The sequence below is a fragment of the Phoxinus phoxinus genome, assembly GCF_949152265.1.
Source record: "Phoxinus phoxinus genome assembly, chromosome: 19".
In the NCBI taxonomy this organism is placed as follows: domain Eukaryota; kingdom Metazoa; phylum Chordata; class Actinopteri; order Cypriniformes; family Leuciscidae; genus Phoxinus; species Phoxinus phoxinus.
The window spans coordinates 2,647,533-2,665,037 of NC_136894.1; the positions used below are offsets into that span (position 1 = coordinate 2,647,533).

At 38.1% G+C, this 17,505-nt stretch overlaps 1 protein-coding gene across 1 annotated transcript in view; it reads left to right on the plus strand.

The window, feature by feature from the left end:
- csmd3b (CUB and Sushi multiple domains 3b) overlaps window positions 1-17,505 on the plus strand; it is a 393,297-nt gene that overhangs the window by 193,836 nt on the left and 181,956 nt on the right. The window contains exons 10-12 of the mRNA XM_079590749.1: window positions 4,398-4,519; window positions 14,861-14,964; window positions 16,146-16,258. Of these exons, the coding sequence (XP_079446875.1) occupies window positions 4,398-4,519; window positions 14,861-14,964; window positions 16,146-16,258 (339 nt within the window). The remainder of the gene's footprint in view (window positions 1-4,397; window positions 4,520-14,860; window positions 14,965-16,145; window positions 16,259-17,505) is intronic.

Below are 17,505 nucleotides of genomic sequence, written 5' to 3' on the forward strand. Positions count from 1 at the left end.
TTCTATACAGCGTGTACATTGGAAATTCAGATATGAATCTGTATCCTTTGTTTTTCTTTCTTTTTTTTTCGCTTGTAAACAAATGTCAGTCTTGCGTTCTAGTCGTTGTTTTGTGAAGGTGGGATAAAAAGTGACAGGTTATCGTTGGCCAAGTAATGAATTGTTTGCTCATCCTGCCCTTTAATTTTATAGATAATTTCTCTCTGGCTGCTTTGCTAGAGGCGAGAGAGCCGAGCCAAGGCCGTTCATTTAGCAGGCCGTAATTGAGCTGTCAGGGAAGGCACAAGCATGCGCAGATGTACGTCACCGTGAGGACTGATGTAGGTTTCTGGACCGCTTCCCTGAGCTCTTAAATCGCCAGCTTGTCCATAAGTCGTTGTCGCCGGTGTGTAAGAACAGTTCAGGAACACTGAGACGCAGGGACGGGAACAACAGCTGGGATGGACAACAGCTGTATACACTGCATCAGTGTTATTGCTCTTAGTATCACAGAAGAGTGGGAAAGAGAGAGAGAGAGAGAGAGAGAGAGAGAGAGAGAGAGAGAGAGAGAGAGAGAGAGAGAGGGAGAGAGAGAGAGAGAGAGAGAGAGAGAGAGAGAGAGAGAGAGAGAGAGAGAGAGAGAGAGAGAGAGAGAGAGAGAGAGAGAGAGAGAGGGTAAAACAAATAGTAGAAGTGTGTTACTGCCTTTAAAAAGAACAAGAAGACTCAAACCACTCAAAAAAGTGTTTGTTGATGAGATCTTTTATGCTAGAGAAGACGAGGCAAAAAGATGCAGTGTGTTGTGTGTCTGAATGTGTGAATGTTGGCTGTTTTAATGGCTTTGAAGTCACCAAAGCTGCATATATTTGATTAAAAATACAGTAACTGTTTTCAGTTTTGATATATTTTAAAATGTAATTTATTCCTGTGATAGCAAAGCTGAATTTTAAACAGCAATGACATATCGTCTTATTATCAATATTGAAAACAGTTGAGCTGCTTAATATTTTTGTGGAAACTGTGATACATCTTTTCAGAATCATTTGATGAATAGAAAATCTAAAAGAACAGCATTTATTTGAAATTTTGTAACACTCTTTCCTGTCACTGTCCCTTTTAATCAATTTAATGTATATTTGCTGTATATAAGTATTAATTACATTTCATTAATCTCTCGTATATCATTTTACATATAATTTATGTTTTGATTTCATGTAGCATATTCTCAGTTAGTTTGTGCAATCTATATGATATGTGACAAGAAGAGATCTGTTATGTTTAATGTAAAAATGTATAATAAAACAAAACCATGGAGGATACATGTTATGTTTTATGTTGTAAAAGTCCCCCTGTAGTCAATAATATCCCTTAAAACTCATCTTTAATCATCAAAATTACATATTTAAACTTTTTTCTTGGAAAAAAATGTCTTCATGCCTTAAATAGCTTGAATGTAAGTTAACTACACCCATTTAGTTTATGCGGTTTATATGAATATGCAAATGAGCCCCGCCTCCACTCACTCACTCACTCACTCAGCTCAGAGATCCACTGGTGGACGATCACACGTTGATCTGATTGGTTACAAGTTTGTGACGTCAGAAACACCAGCGATTGAGAAAAAAACGTGTTTTTGAGACTGTCTTTGGTTTTTGAGGAGGACTGAATTAAAACACCACATAGACATATAAACAACATTAAAAACTTGATTTTCACCACAGGGGGACTTTAAATCGTGTACATGTTCAGTTAAAAACTAAAATCTCACAAGATGGTCATAATCGCTTAAACGTTTGGTCTGGTACATTTTGCACATTTATTGTTAAACAAAAAAATAATAATTGTCGATTAAAGTAGATGCACGTAATATCATAGTAAAATAGACAAAAATGAACGCTACATAAATGAAATATTAAACAAAAACTGTGCTCTCTGCTGTAAGAGAGAAAGAGTAAATGTGTTGCTACAAATAACAGAAATCATCCTGCGATGCTCAAGTAAGTTGCTAGCTGTGTCAGATTTGTGTTGAGGAGTGCCTGCAGTTTTCTGGACAGCTGCCGTCGTCACCGGGGGTCCGTGTGTTCAGAGAACATGACCACCAACTGCGCAGGCCTACCAAACCCACCATCCCCCTCAATCTCATCCACTCCAGAACACACTCAGTATGAGAAGTGTGTTTCTGCAGGTGTCCACTCCTCCATATTTATCTCTCACACACACACACACTCTCACACACACACATGCGTGACGCTTGGCTCTCAGCAGGTCTCTAACCTTTAGCTCTTGACTAAATCACTTCATTCATGTCACTTGGGTGCCTGTTTGTTCCTGCAGCTACAGGCTGCACAGACTAATTGAGAAGATGCGAAATGAAATCAAGCAGAAAATTGCCTAGATCCATATATATATATATATATACAGTATATTGTTTTTGACACCCCGGGGGTATGCTGAGTTAATCATAAATTCCAGTTCATCCATTTAGTGGACCCGACACCTGACAATCCTCACACTCCCTTTCATTTTGGGGATTTTAAAAAGTAAATAGTGATTAAACAGGTGAATTTGTTATTAAGTGAAATTAGAGGTAATTGCAAAGCCTCTTAACATCGTTACAGGACTTTTGCAACTGGTGGGTCGTGTTTTCTGAGACGGGTCATTGACAGCAGCGAAAAACAATGTTCAATTCAATTAATACAGTGAACCAAATTTAGCTAATTAATTCATGCTGTTGGCAGCCATAGTTTTTAACAGCAAAATATACTATAATAAGTTAATTTAATATTATGCTGAAAAAAATTAATGCTGTTTGTTTAAAAATGTATTTAGTAGACAATTGTTTGGTCTAGGAAAAAAAATCTAGGAAAAAATCTAGATGGGAAAAGAAGAAAAACGTTATTATGCATTATTTTGTTCGTTTTTTAACCACATATTCTTTTTTGGTTGGGCAGAGAAAATATATGAGAGAATGTGACTCAGACTACATTAAATAAGAGATCACTTTCAGCAGGGATAAATATGATTTGTGCCAACCACAATGTTTTTAGTGCCGTGAATTATTGGCTGTCGAGAGCATGAAGCCATTGAGATTCAATTTTGTATGATGAACACTTTTGGTACTTGATGGACCACTCGTTGTCCAAAGTGAAATCTGGGTTTTCGTGATTGAATGTCTAAAAACACATTATTTTTCCCATATTCTCCATTCCTGCAGCTCCTCTCTATGAAGCCCCTCCTTCTGAAAAGCACAATGTGCTCTGATTGGTCGGCTGGATCAGTGTGTTGCTATTGGTCAAGCGCTTCAAGCGTGTTTGGGAAATACCCGCCCCTTACCATAACCGCCAGTTTAACACAGTACTAACTAACTCAACCAGGCCCCGCCCCTTTATTCTGCGCATTAATTATTTAAATGAGGAATATTGTGACGTGTTCGTTCCTTTACACATTAAAGAAAGTTGAAAATGTGAAAAAGCACAATAGGAGCCATTTAATAAACACAGACACAAACACACTGCCCTCAGCTCTGACTGGCAGCACATGGGTTTAATGGTACAGTCGGCTCTTGTGACTGTTGATTCACACAAACACCTCATCATTTCAAGCTAAAGTTTAAACCCGGATGCCAGACTGGAGAGGGCTTGTCACATGATACTTCTCTAATGAGGAGCCCCTTGACGAGAGCATGACTTTCAGAGGGAAACGTACGCTTTTGGGCCTGAAGGAGCCTCATGGTTCCCCAGTACTTGCCTGAGATAATGAGTTATTCATTTTCAAAAGCAATCAAGATGTCAGGAGCTGATAGTGAAACCTGCTGCCGTTGGAGATAATGCCTCCTTGTCTTTTCATCAAAGCCCTGTCACTTTGACATCAACCATGATAAATGCGCCAAAAATACAAGAGGCTGGATTCGAGAAGGCGTAAACTCATAGTTGTCAATTTTTAAGATATGACTGTCACTGGCTTTGGGAGAGAAACACCAGAGCGTGTCTACTTAGCAAATTATAACTGACATTTCTATATTAAGATGACGAATCAGACCCAAGTGTGTTTGGCTAAGCCTGCTTCGAATTAACTCGTTTAGCCGGCATGAAGTTAGTCATCTGAGGATTTGATTGGATTGCTAATCGTTGACAAATTAAGACGGTCATGGATGACTGGTGGAGGCTTGTGGCTTATATTCCAATATGAGCCATGCAAATCCCGCAAAAACATTTTGAGCGCTAAGTGAAACTCAATCCCTCGAGATGGCAGGGTCGCGGTTTTTTTCTCTCTCTAATTATCAAATCAATAGTAGAAAACATTTAGTGGCGGCTGACCACTGCTCAAACCAATTAGCTGAGACTTTCACGTGCTTTTGAAGGGAAACGGCACATTCCTGATTGTTTTTCTCACAGTTTTCTCTCTTTTCCTTTATACAGTGAAAACTTGCGGATCAAATCTTCAAGGTCCGTCGGGGACTTTCACCTCACCGAACTTCCCCATTCAGTACGAGAGCAACTCCCAGTGTGTGTGGATCATCACAGCCAGCAATCTAAACAAGGTAAGAGCACAAATGCATGTTTGATAATGTCGTAATGCCTTTTATATTCTATAACATTTAGGTTGTACAATATCAATGTTGTTTCATGATTCTGGAAAAATAACTGTTGTTTGGCTCTCTGGATGTGTGTTGTTCACACAAAACTTCTCACACAGCGCACAAGTACCGAATTTATTTATTTTTCACATCTTCTTGCGCTTGAATAAGAAAAAATAGGCCGCCTTGTTGGCAGAGGCTATTTACCGTACATTAACTTCACCCCTTTGACGTCTGGGTGGTCCAGACAAAATGACAGAAGTCGCTGGAACGTCAACACTAGAAATAGTGTAAGCAATAGGCTAAGGTGCGTGGAAACTATTGACGCGAGTCCAAATCTGCCTTTTGCCGGACTCGCTCTACTCCCTTTTCCCATCACATATCAGATCAGAAGGCCATTTAATTTCAATAAAAATATAGAAAATATTTGAAAAGTGGAAATAAAGTATCTAACGTGTGTTTTATAATAAAGTGTTTATTGGTTAGTTGTAGGTGTAGGGAGGGCTTTATTGTCCCAATAAGGCGCCATCCATTTAATAATTGTAATTTTATAATTTATACTCTGTGTTATTATTGCATACCGTTTAATGTAAGCTAAAGCAACACTCGGGTACAAATAGTATCTGCCACTATTTATAAGTATAAATAGCATCTAACTACTATTTACACTTATTGCAAAGAAAATACTGCTATTTTTACAGAGTGTACAACCCAATTTTGGGTAAAATATGGACAAACCCAGCTGTTGGGTTACATCTTTAAATTACATTTTTAACCCATCGTTTGGGTTTGTCCATAATTGACCCAAAATTGGGTTGAAACAACCCAGCATTTTTTTAGAGTGTAAAAATAATTTATCCCTATTTTCACTTATGGTCCTTCCACACTGAGTCCGAAACTTTCGTATGCGTTTTTTCATATGTCCCGAGCGCCGTTCATGCTGTCGGGCAGTCCTTCTTGTCGAGCCCTGACTGTGGTCCACAAGTTGGCATTAGTATTCTGCCGTGACTCTTGTACACAGGGCCTGTGGTGATGCTGTCGCTGTATCAGAGAGAGAGAGAGAGAGAGAGAGAGAGAGAGAGAGAGAGAGAGAGAGCGAGCGTCTGATCATTTGACTGCCCTGTCTCTCCTGGCCTTCTGTGAGATTGCTCCTGACCTCCTCCCTTGTCCTTTTTTGCAGGTTATTGTGGCCTTGCCCCCTACAAACACCTCCCTATCCATCCCTTCTTCCCCACAAAGCCCTTGCGTGTTTATAGGGAACTGCATGATGGGCTTTGTTAGTTATGTGTGTATAAAGGTGAAGAGTGTCTGTTTTATTGCTCTTGTGGGTTTTATAGCCACACTTCAGTTTAATTCCAACATTTTGAGATGCACCCCCACAAGGGCTACAATGTGTGAATGTGTGTAGGGAGATAATCAGTGTATAAATATGTGAATGTGTGAGAGAGAGAAAGAGAGAGATGTTACTAGGGTGTAGGATTCAGTGAAGAACCGACAATGGAGAGATCCTAAGGAATCGTGAGGAAATAAGTTGTTCTGATTTGTAATGGCTTCATTAATTATTAATTTGAGTTGGAAACATAAATATTTGAATACATTTGTAGAATTGTGGATTATTGCAATAGTAAATATAAGCTCGGAAGAGTCGTGTTTTGATCTCTTGGTATTTTTTTGATGTTAGACTTGTTAGAGTCATTCCCTCGAGAATCGGACTTCACCGGTTGAGCTTTATGTTTCTGATTCTCTAAAACGGACTGTATCGTACGAGTTATAGCTTCGCTAGTTACTCTGGATTTATTTAGATTCACTTAAAAGAACCAGATCTTAGGAGTCATCCGTTCAAGAATCATAATGCACAGGCTACACTGTACGTGTTTGCACAGGAATCAAAGTTCATTGGTCTCACTTTTTTTTCTAAATGGTCCTCAATGGTTCTCTCACTTCAGCCATGTGTGTATTGTCATTGCGGGACCTTGCAATTGATTTCAGGTGATGTGACTCACTAACATTGCAATTCATCTTGAAATAGCAGATCTATTGAGTGCAACAAACACAAACCCTGAATTTTTTTCCTAACCTCAAGTCAAGGTCTCTGAGATTGACTCTTTCTATGGTGGAATGATGCACACAGGCAATACATTAAAACGAACAAACCGTTTTCTCAGTTCAGAATGTTTGGCCTTCTCCTCATCTGCCTACTCGTAGGTTTATAAAGAAGTGTTGTGCTTATCTAAGTACTTTTTAAAGGAATATATATATATTCCTATACTCTCATTCCTGCATAATAATCCAGGAACTGCTGCCGTACCAGCAGACGCAATGATATTACAAACTTAGCGCCGGTCACGTTGGAAGTTACTAAGCTGGGGACTATTTTCAGGCGCTGCGTAATATCATTGCGCTGCTGGTACGGCAACAGTTCCTTGATTATTACGCAGGAATGAGAGAATAGTTCCTAGTCATATTGGCCTAGAAAATCACAACTTTTCGGTCTTAGTACACGATGTAACTACAGAAGAGTCAAGTTTTAAATAGGAAAAATATCTAAACTCTTTGGTCATTTTTTTGAGAGAGATGCTAACGGTCTAATCAGATTCTATGATCTATGCTAAGCTATGCTAAAAGTGCTACCGCCAGACCCGGAGATCGGCTGAATGGATTCGAAAACGGTAAAACTGTTTAACTCTAGGGGAGATTGAAAATTAGCCTATTTACAAAAAAAGTGGAGTGTTCCTTTAAAAGTAGAGGGTCCTGATCATGCCAACACTCTCTTACTTTGACTGTTCATTCATACATTTTCCCAAACTTCTGCTGGCGAATCACTCAAGGTTTGAGTTGGAAAGCTGCGATACAACCCAACTTTCTCAGGACCACTTAAATGTTCAGAAGGCCGTGATGAAATCGTCTGGACGTTTTCCCATCATATGATGGATGGAGAGTAGCACGAAAGCCTTGTGGGCCATAGAGATGCTTTTTTTTCCTTTTCCTACTTTTTTCAGTTCGCATTGGACCACTTTAAAAGGTCTGGAACTCTGCCAGCTTGAATAGAGACGTTTGTGTTGTTTCCCCGCAGCCTTGGCTTTGGCGTGTTGTTTTCAATAAATCAAAGAGTTTGTAGAATCTTCTCTAAGAAAAAAAACTAAACTTTTTTTCTTACCCGCCTTTTTTATTTTTATTTTGTAATGGCCAAAACAATGAGTCAGGCAGTATCAGTGGCAAGTCACACTTTTTAGTATTTGTATTTTTAATATTTCCACCATTATTGTGCAGGAAAGAACATAGTTCATTGAACACACCATTGTGTGATTTGGGCATGTTGTCACACTACAGGAGGAAACTTGCTGTTAAATAGCCTATTATAGTATTTTTAACACAATAGGCAATAGGCAGGAAAAATAGGCAACATATAAATATATATTAAACTGTTGGTTTGCCCAACAGAAAAACAACCGAAATACAAGGCTATAATTGCAACAATTGGCAATGAATGTTTTGAACATGTAGGACATTAGGCTGAACACCTGTGTGACGACTAGCCCCGGTTTCCCATGCTTTTTGTTTTATTATGTGCTTTTTGAACCCATATTCAGCCATTATGCGAACCCTAATGTACTAGCCCCCGTTTTACCTTTTCAGAAAAGCAATTGCCATTTGTTGGAATTATAGTTTTGTACTAATTTTACAACATTGTTCAGAAAGTACAATTGATTTGTGGGTTTCACTAAATTACAGGAAAAGCGTGTGGCAAATTCATTCATCTAGAGAAGAGAAATGCATTTGCAGCACAAAGGTGCGTTATTTATTTAAATATACCAGCGTACGTACACCCTGGTACAAGTGAGCAATTGCTAATTGTCTCTTGCAGCCTAGTGCTCACTTATTTTTGGCAAACTATTTTAGGATGGCAATTTTTTTATATTGCACTCTGTTCTTTAACCTTGGTGAGAGTGACTTGAATGGTGTCGGGGCTTAATTCAATTTAGAGTCCATTGTGGCACTTTTGGATTGTGAGAATGTAGGAGACAATGTCAGTTTGGTTTCTTTTTGTTGTTTGCTTTTTGTTCAAATGGAGATAACGAAAATAATAAACGGATCACTGGTTTGCCAAGGGATTTGTTAACTCCGCTTAGCTCGGAGCTCGCCGTGCATATAGAATCAAGGCCATTACATCAGGCGCACATTTGGCCTTATTCAAAACCAGAACGAATTTCTGTGTAATTTGTTGATAAATACAGTACATGCATTGAATTCAAAGGGACAAATAATGAAGAAATGGTATTATGTGTGATTCACACATTAATTGGTTGATGTTTCATGAATGAGGCCCAAATTGTGTCCATCCTCATTCACATTTACAGCTGTTGAGTTGCGTCCTCTGGTTTCAAAAGGAGACGTCTGCTGTAAACATGGCTTTGTCCATTTGTTGATGGTTGTTTTTCCCGAGTTCAGTTGTCCATCCTGAATGGAGTATGACCTGATTTATCAAGCAGAAACTGAAATTCTGTCGCCCCATTGGTCTTTTGTTGGAGATTGATGCCCAGATTGGGCATTAACCTCAGAGGGAGCATCAAAGGTCAGATCATGACAGCCAGAGAAACATATGTCCCCTCATCCATGCTCAGACTGTTCAGGTCAAGTTGTCTTTTCTTTTTGTTTCTTGTCTTCCATTTTTTTTATTTGTGGTAAACAAAAAATTATTTTATATTAGAGTAGAAGCAGCTAATATCAAATAATGATAAGTATTGCGTGAGTTCTGACTAACTTAAACATATCTGAATGGCCATTGCATTCATGCGCTCAGCAAACATGTATGTTGGCTACAATGCTCAACGCTGCAAAAAGAAACCTCTTAACAGTGCGCTCACACAAATACACACGGGAGAGTTTGACGTTTGACATTTTTTTTTTCTGGATTATTTATTGAATAGTTAAAATTAACAGATTTTTTTTTTTGGATATTTTTTAATAAATATTGTGTGACATTATAAGTCTTCACTGTCACTTTTGATCAACTCAAATGCATCCTTGCTGAATAAAACCAAAAAAAAACTTTAAAAAAAAATCCTGACCCCAAACTTTTGAACGGTAGTGTTAATTCATGTTAATAGTTGGTTATTGACACTAAATGGGTGATCAATTTGATCTCCTTATAAATTAGCTTACTAAGCACTGTTTTATTTATTTTAGCGTGCAAAAAAAAAAAAAAAGTGAAAATTGTACTGTTAACATTCACGAATTACAGCTTATGAACAATTGCAAAGGTCATTTAATTGACACATCCTGAACTCTAAAATCCCACTGATAAAGCCAACATCGGTCTGTCTTTTACTCATAAAGACAGTAGCTAAGTTTCCATCCACTTGTCAATCGAATGATCTGAAGTTCGGTAAAAAAAACTTGTGCCAATAAAGCTGGTGAAAGTGTGTTTCCATCCAACGGCTTTAAAGCGAATAAAACCCTGTGCGTAATGACGTCACGTGCTGTTTTGCGATCAAATTGGTATATCGAATTGATTTGAGACATTTTTAGGTGTTTCCATTTATTTTCGCACTGAATCGCACAACATTCAAGCCAACATTTGCAAACAAAGTTTTGCTAGACAAAATGCAATTCATTATTTATTCTGCAAATAACGTTTCCATCAGCGTTTATCGCATAAGCCGTATATCGATCAAAATAAAATCCGATGAGACCGAACGTATTTCATTTGATTCGATATTTATGAAATTCAATCGAATTTTACTGTTTCCATAAGGCATTTTTCATTCGATATCACTTATTTAGGATAAAAACAGGTGGATGGAAACATAGCTAGTGTCTTGTTTAAGTTCCTGAATGAATCCATGTCATTGAACAAATTGACTGAATGAATGATTCAATGACTCACTCACAAGGACAGTCACTTGTTGTCAGTGTCACCTAAACAGAAAAGGCCATTATCAGTGCATCCCTAATATTTTTGGTTCAACATTCAGGTCTAAGCACAAAGAACGTATTTGAACGTATTCCAAACACACAAACATGTAATAATCCTCACATACACAGGGGTCTTCCTCAAGGTGAAAGCAGAAAACAAGCTGCCAGGATGTCAAGCTCCCATAGTGCTGTTCGTAGTGTCATTTCCCCCGATTAACTTCACAGAGATGGGATCTCTGGTTTCTCTAAGCCAGGCTACTTCAACTGTCGCACAATCCTGCTGGGATTTACTGCCAGTACAGTCTCGTGTCTGCAGTCTCACCCGAGCATTTCACAGATGCAGTTTCAAAACAAGAATGAGAGTACGAGCCGTCATATGACCGCTGCTCAGAAAACCACAAGCTTGCTGCAAAGCAATTCAGGCAAAAAATGCTATTTAAAAGCAGATGCTAATTGTTCAGGTCAATGCATGGCAGAACTGTCAAAAAAAATGTATATATAGCCTATATATTTTTTGACAGTTCTGCCATGCATTGACCTGAACAATTAGAGTTTGAACACTCAGCGTTTTGCTTTGCTGCAAGCTTGTAATTTTACTATAATATATATACTGTATATGACCGTACTTTATTCATATTGCTGTTCCTGCAATTTATTAAATGCAATAAATGCCACTTGAGGTTATGTTACAGATGTAAAATCATTTATTTTACATCTGTGTCTGTCATTGTTAAAAACAGCCCTAAAAGGTAAAATCCGTAAAACTGCAAATCACTGTCATCTGCGTATTGCTTTAGTTCAACACTATGTGTTCTGTTTTTTGTTTAGTTTTTTTGTCCTAAAAGCTTTTCATAAATATGAAGAATTTTTTATTACCATCATGTTCACTTTCTTCTGCTCACTGAATTTCCAATCATGTCACTCAAATGAGACTATTTCAGTAGTTTTACCTGGAGCAGTATTTCAGTAATATCATGTCAGGCCTTCAGCACACGCGAGCTGTCAGATCAGGACCCTGTCAAACGACAGAACTGATGAACAAACGTCACAGTCTCAAAGTGACAGGTAATGCAGTTTGGTCAAATAAAAGACATTTGCAAGGAAATGTACTTCAAAATCAAGAACCATGAACTGAACTGACTACGTTACTCCATTCGCCTCAAAAGCAGCAAATGAAACATTGGCTGACCTATTCGATGAAAATAATGGTGTTTGAATATGTACAGGATCACAGGCGGTGACAACAGGGGCCTTAAAATCCCAGATTAAATTTTCAGTTTCTCTTCAAAACATCAAAATGTGTGTGCTTTGGTTCTGGCTCCCTGAAGGACAGTAATACGCCATGAAGAATCATGCATTTTCCTTTCATCGCTGATAGTGAAAAGCTATTAGTAAAAGTTTGAAAGCCCCTGATGTAAGGGTGTGGAAAGAATACATCCTGAAAACAAGCCTCCGGGAATCCCATTATTGACAAAGATAAAAGGCATGATTGAAAAGATTATAAACAACTACTGTAAAGGGTTGTCAAGTACCAGTACTTCGGTTCCAAGTCGATACTTATTATAAATATTAAAAAGTTGTCTTGTGTTATGTTATGTTATGTTATGTTATGTTATGTTATGTTATGTTATGTTATGTTTATCCTATAAAATGCTGGGTTGTTTCAACCCAATTTTGGGTCAAATATGGACAAACCCAGCCGTTGGGTTAAATTTTTAAATGACATTTTTAACCCAACGTTTGGGTTTGTCCATATTTGACCCAAAATTGGGTTGAAACAACCCAGCATTTTTTAGTATATGTCATATGTTATGTTATGTTATGTTATCTTATGTAATGTTATGTTATCTTATGTTATGTTATGTTATATGTTACGTTACCTGCTGTGCTGTTATGTTTCTAATATGCTGATTAAATCATTCTAATAATATTATAATATATGTTTTGGTCAAATTTAACAATGGGTCGTGGGTCCAATTCCCAGAAAACATACAAACTGCATAGATGCTTACTGTTATGTTATATTATTAATTTATTTTATTTTTAAATGACTGTTGAATGCCCATTTCAGTGTGTATATGCATGTGTGCTTGTGTTGATATGTCGGTTCGGTGTTTGTGAATGTCTGGGCTGCTTTTTCTTACACTTGTTTGAATTGCATCAGGCCAAACCAGATTAATTTTCCAAACAGTGATTCTGTTTGACTGAACACCTGTCACAATGACGCATTTTTTTATTTTTAATGAAATAGACCTGTCTGTATATATCGGTAAAAGCATTTTCACTGGCCTCTCTGCTCCATTGTAAAGGCATAATTCTGCTCTATTACCTTATTTCTTTGCTATTCAATACTCACTCAGCACCTCACCCTCCAACAAAAGCATTAGCTTACGACTCCAATCGCCATGACAACCGCAGGCAGAAAGAGCAAGTCGCTGAATACCTCGTAGGCCTGATCTGAGATCAGATTTACGGATTCTTTTAATATTACAAACCCGGAGAAGAGACCGATCCAAGATCAGCCATCTCTCGTCTCATTCCCAACGGTTCAATCCTGCATCAATCCGTGCCGGAGCTGAATTTGTTATGTGGTGACCTTTAGTGAGACAGGGACTCTGGAGTATTTTGTATTCAGTTACATGGAAAAAAACAACTGTATTATCTGTGCCGAGATGCCGTCTGAGCATCAATCATCAGTCCTAAGTAGCTCTCATACATCCATACCTGCTAAAGCCCATCGCCATGGCAACTAATTCCACCCAGTAGCTCTCAATGGGTTAATCGATATAGAAAGTTCAGGCCTCTCCATATGCCTGTGGCTCTTTCCAGACCTCTAATCCCTGTTTCTAAAGCCTAGATCCTTCTTTCCGAACTCCCAATTATCCAAGAGATGGTCTAGTCTTGAAATAACTACATTTGAACGAATCAGTTGATTGTGCTGTGATTGTGGTTGATGGGTGATGGGTATAATTAGTCTGACTTTTACATATGGATTTTTTGTCTTTTATAAGTATCAGTTTCCCACAGGACTGAGAAAGTACAAAAGGCGGGCAATACATGTAAAACCAGCTGGGTTTCCATCCAAATAAAAAACAAAATCCAAGCAAATTAGGTGCGTTTCCATCAGGTTGTTCGAGTGGACGGCGGTGGTATTAACCAACAGTACATAAACCATAGATATGCATAATAAAGGCTAGATGTCTCGTCCGCGCTGCTGGCCAATGGAGGTCGTCGTCCGCACCTGGCGGCCATCTTGTCACAGTCAGCTCGCTCACTCGTAACATTGTTAATGGTGCATGTACTTTTTAAATAACCATAACTTGCTCAATTTTCTACCGATTTTCAAACGGGTTGGTTTGTTATAAACGTCAGAGATGTAGTTATGACACTGCATACTTGTGAATAATTATAATATTATATATTTCAACATGTTCAAGCATCCAGAATTATAGCCACGCTAATAACGTTTGTAAGAAACCAAACCGTTTGTAAATCCGTCAAGATTTCAGCGAGATATGAGTATTTGTGTTCGTGCAGATCACTCGCCGTACATCAGGAACCACAGAGACCGCCAGAAAGCTTGCCTGTGACAAGATGGCCACCGGGTGATAACGTAAGAGACTCCGCCGCAAGACATCTAGCCTTTATTATGTATATCTATGACATCATAATATTCAGTCGCTGCATGGAGTGTGTGTGGTCGAGCAGTGTGGCGAAAAGATCATCCTTAATATTGGGTCAGAAAACAAGATGAGTAACACACTCAAACGTGTACTCTTATTACTGAGCTGAGCCAAATGATGCGGTTCGGTTCCCTAAAAAGTGCCGAAATGCCCAGCCTATCAGTCACGTGGATTTAATGTGCGTTACGTTACGTTACATTTCTCCCATTATTCGAATTACCTCTTTCGCACAAGTCAAAAACCACCTCAAGCAAACGTAAAAACTTTTTGCGGATTTTCTAAATTTGGCGTTTCCATCTGGCGTTTCTGATGCGATACGTTACTTTAAAATGCGCATAAAAAAACAGGGTGATGGAAACCATAGCTAATGTCCTCATTACGAGTATAGTGCTGATGATAACAGTTATGATTACATTCTTGTGTTGAGCACTATATAAAAATAACGACTGGTGCTTTCAGGCCTAAGATGTTTGTTCGATAGAGGCGTAAGCGCTCAAAACAAATTCAAGTACAAAGGGTTTCTGTAAACTTTTACCTTATACATGGTGAAATGTCTTTATTCTCTACGAAATTCAGTAAAGCAAGTTTTGTCAGTCTTCTCTCTCAGTTTTAGTCAGCTGACAGGATTCAATTATGCAAGAGCCATAAAGTTTAATTCCGTTCATTTGACACATCACTAAGCATTATGCCTCATTTCTGCCGACAGGTGATTCAGATTAACTTTGAGGAGTTTGACCTAGAACTGGGCTATGACACACTGACCATCGGTGATGGAGGGGAAGTAGGAGACCCGAAAACCATCTTGCAAGTGTGAGTTTCTTATCCACAGTCTGTGACGGTATAAGATGATGCATAATTTACACAGGTAGGACATTCTGTTCCTGAATCAATATTCCTCTCAGCCAGTCGCAATGCTCTGGGCAGTGGCTGCTTGGTGGTAATGATATACAAAGAACTAAAATGAATTTTTAATATCCTACTATACTCTAAAAAATGCTGGGTTGTTTCAACCCAATTTTGGGTAAAATATGGACAAACCCAAATGTTGGGTTAAAAATGTAAAAATGTAACCCAACGGCTGGGTTTGTCCATATTTTACCCAAAATTGGGTTGAAACAACCCAGCATTTTTTAGAGTGTAGTGTAAATAATCATGTTACGTCTTCGGAAACCAATCAAATGTTTGTTTTCCTCTTTTGTCATATTTAAGTTGTCTTAAAGGGATAGTTCACATAACAATGAAAATTCTGTCATTAATTTCTCACCTTCCTGTCCTTCCAAACCCGTAAGACTTTCGTTCATCTTCGGAACAGAAATGACGATCTTTTTAATGAAATATGAGAGATTTCTGTCCCTCCATTGACAGCTATGCAACTACCACTTTGGCGCTCAAAAAAGTTAATAAAGAGGTCGTAAAACTAATAAATTTTTCATGAAAGAAATGATTGTAATATAGGCTATTATACATTACTATAAATAATTGTGAAACTAATTCTTAGTTTTGACAACTTTATATATGACACAGTGTCCTAGACAGATGACACACAATACAATTTTTTTTCCTAATCAGCCATAAAGGTGTTATGTAACAATTCTGTTTTAGAAACGGTTTATTTCTGCAACGTCACGCTGAAACAACAACATGCAAAGTATGACAATGCTAATCTAAGGTGCTGATTATGTGTTTATTACACGTTAAAAGCATCTAATGTGAGTTTTGTGTGACATTGCAGAGAGGTTTGGCTGTGATTTTTTTTATTTATTAATTTTGTTATGTCTCGTAGCCGTGTCCCATCTGATGTAGACAGACAAACTGCTTGTTGCTGGAATCGTATATGCATCACACCTGGACAGAACGTGGTGTTATTCTAAAATATGCAAAATAGCAATAAAGAATGCGTAGGTGTGCTCAACCTTTTGTCTGGTAGTGTACACTCAGTGGGATGTGCTTCTGATTTGTTTATGTGTATCTAATCTCTCTCTTCTCCTCAGTCTGACAGGCAGCTTTGTTCCCGACCTCATTGTTAGCATGACCTATCAGATGTGGCTTCACCTCCAGTCTGATGAAAGCGTGGGATCTATAGGTTTCAAGATCAACTACAAAGGTACCTGAAAAGCTGTGCAGAATGTGTAGTCACTTTGGGAATGGTCTAAAACAAATGTCATAAATCAATTTGCTCACCCTTTTACGTCTCTCTGTAGGTTTTGCAAATATTTAACCAATAAACAGTATTAAAAATAGCTTATGACTAAACCTCAGAACTCCGTTGGCTCCTCAAACTGTCAATCAAGTCTCATAACTCCACCCACCTCTATCATGAATGAAGTGCACACACATTTTGGAGCATCTCTGCTTGTTTGCAATGCAAGGGAGAAAAGTCTTTTTTTAATAAGTACAGCATTTTATTTGCTCTCTAGATAAACACGATATAAAGGCTGATGTTTTATATATCTGAGGAACAGAGAAGAGTGTTTTTTGTCTAGCATTTGTCGTCTATTCACAATCAATGATGTCTTATATAGCCTGCGTGAAGCACTTCATCTTTATAACATGATATTTTGGCCAAATGACAGACAAAATGGAGCACCCACACATAGATACAATAAACGTTATAACCTGTAAGTTGATGAAAACGTAATGCAATGCATTTACTGCCGTTCTAATGATGGGAAAAACATGCATGTCTGATATTTGCTGGTCAAAAAATGCTTGATTTTGGTTAAATGAGGATAATATAATGACACATGCAAGGTGTCTGACCATATAATAATCCAGAATATCAACTTAGACACAGTGGTTTATTTAAAAAAAAAAAAAATACCGCGTTTTTTCCATTTCCTGAAAAGTAGCGGTTTTGGACGTACAACGTTTCCATCTGCCAGAAACGATATAAGATTAAATAACTATTCATTCATCGCAATTGTCAGGCAAAATGTTTGTGACTGCGGCAATCCTATTGTCAAGGTTAAATAGAGGAAATGTGGCAGAGTGATGAAAAAAAATACATTTGCAACTGCAAACAAACAGAAAGGGAAAGCAGGACAAACCAAAATTGTACAAACAACCTGTCTGGCATCAGCCCAGATTCAATCAAACATCCAACCTTGTTTTCTGCTGCAGTGAGAAAGTGTTTTTCACATCCACTGAAAAGAGTTTAGACATCAAAAGGCCAGACATTATTTACCTGGACATGTCCACTATTTCCTGCGCGAGTATTCAGCATACATGCTTAGTAGTCCGTGTGCATAAAAGTGAAGCAGTTCCCACAAATCACTTCTGTGGTCTCTGCTGAATGCACGGCAACTAACTTTCATCCCGAACACATGAGCTACATTCACTTGATAGAAGCTG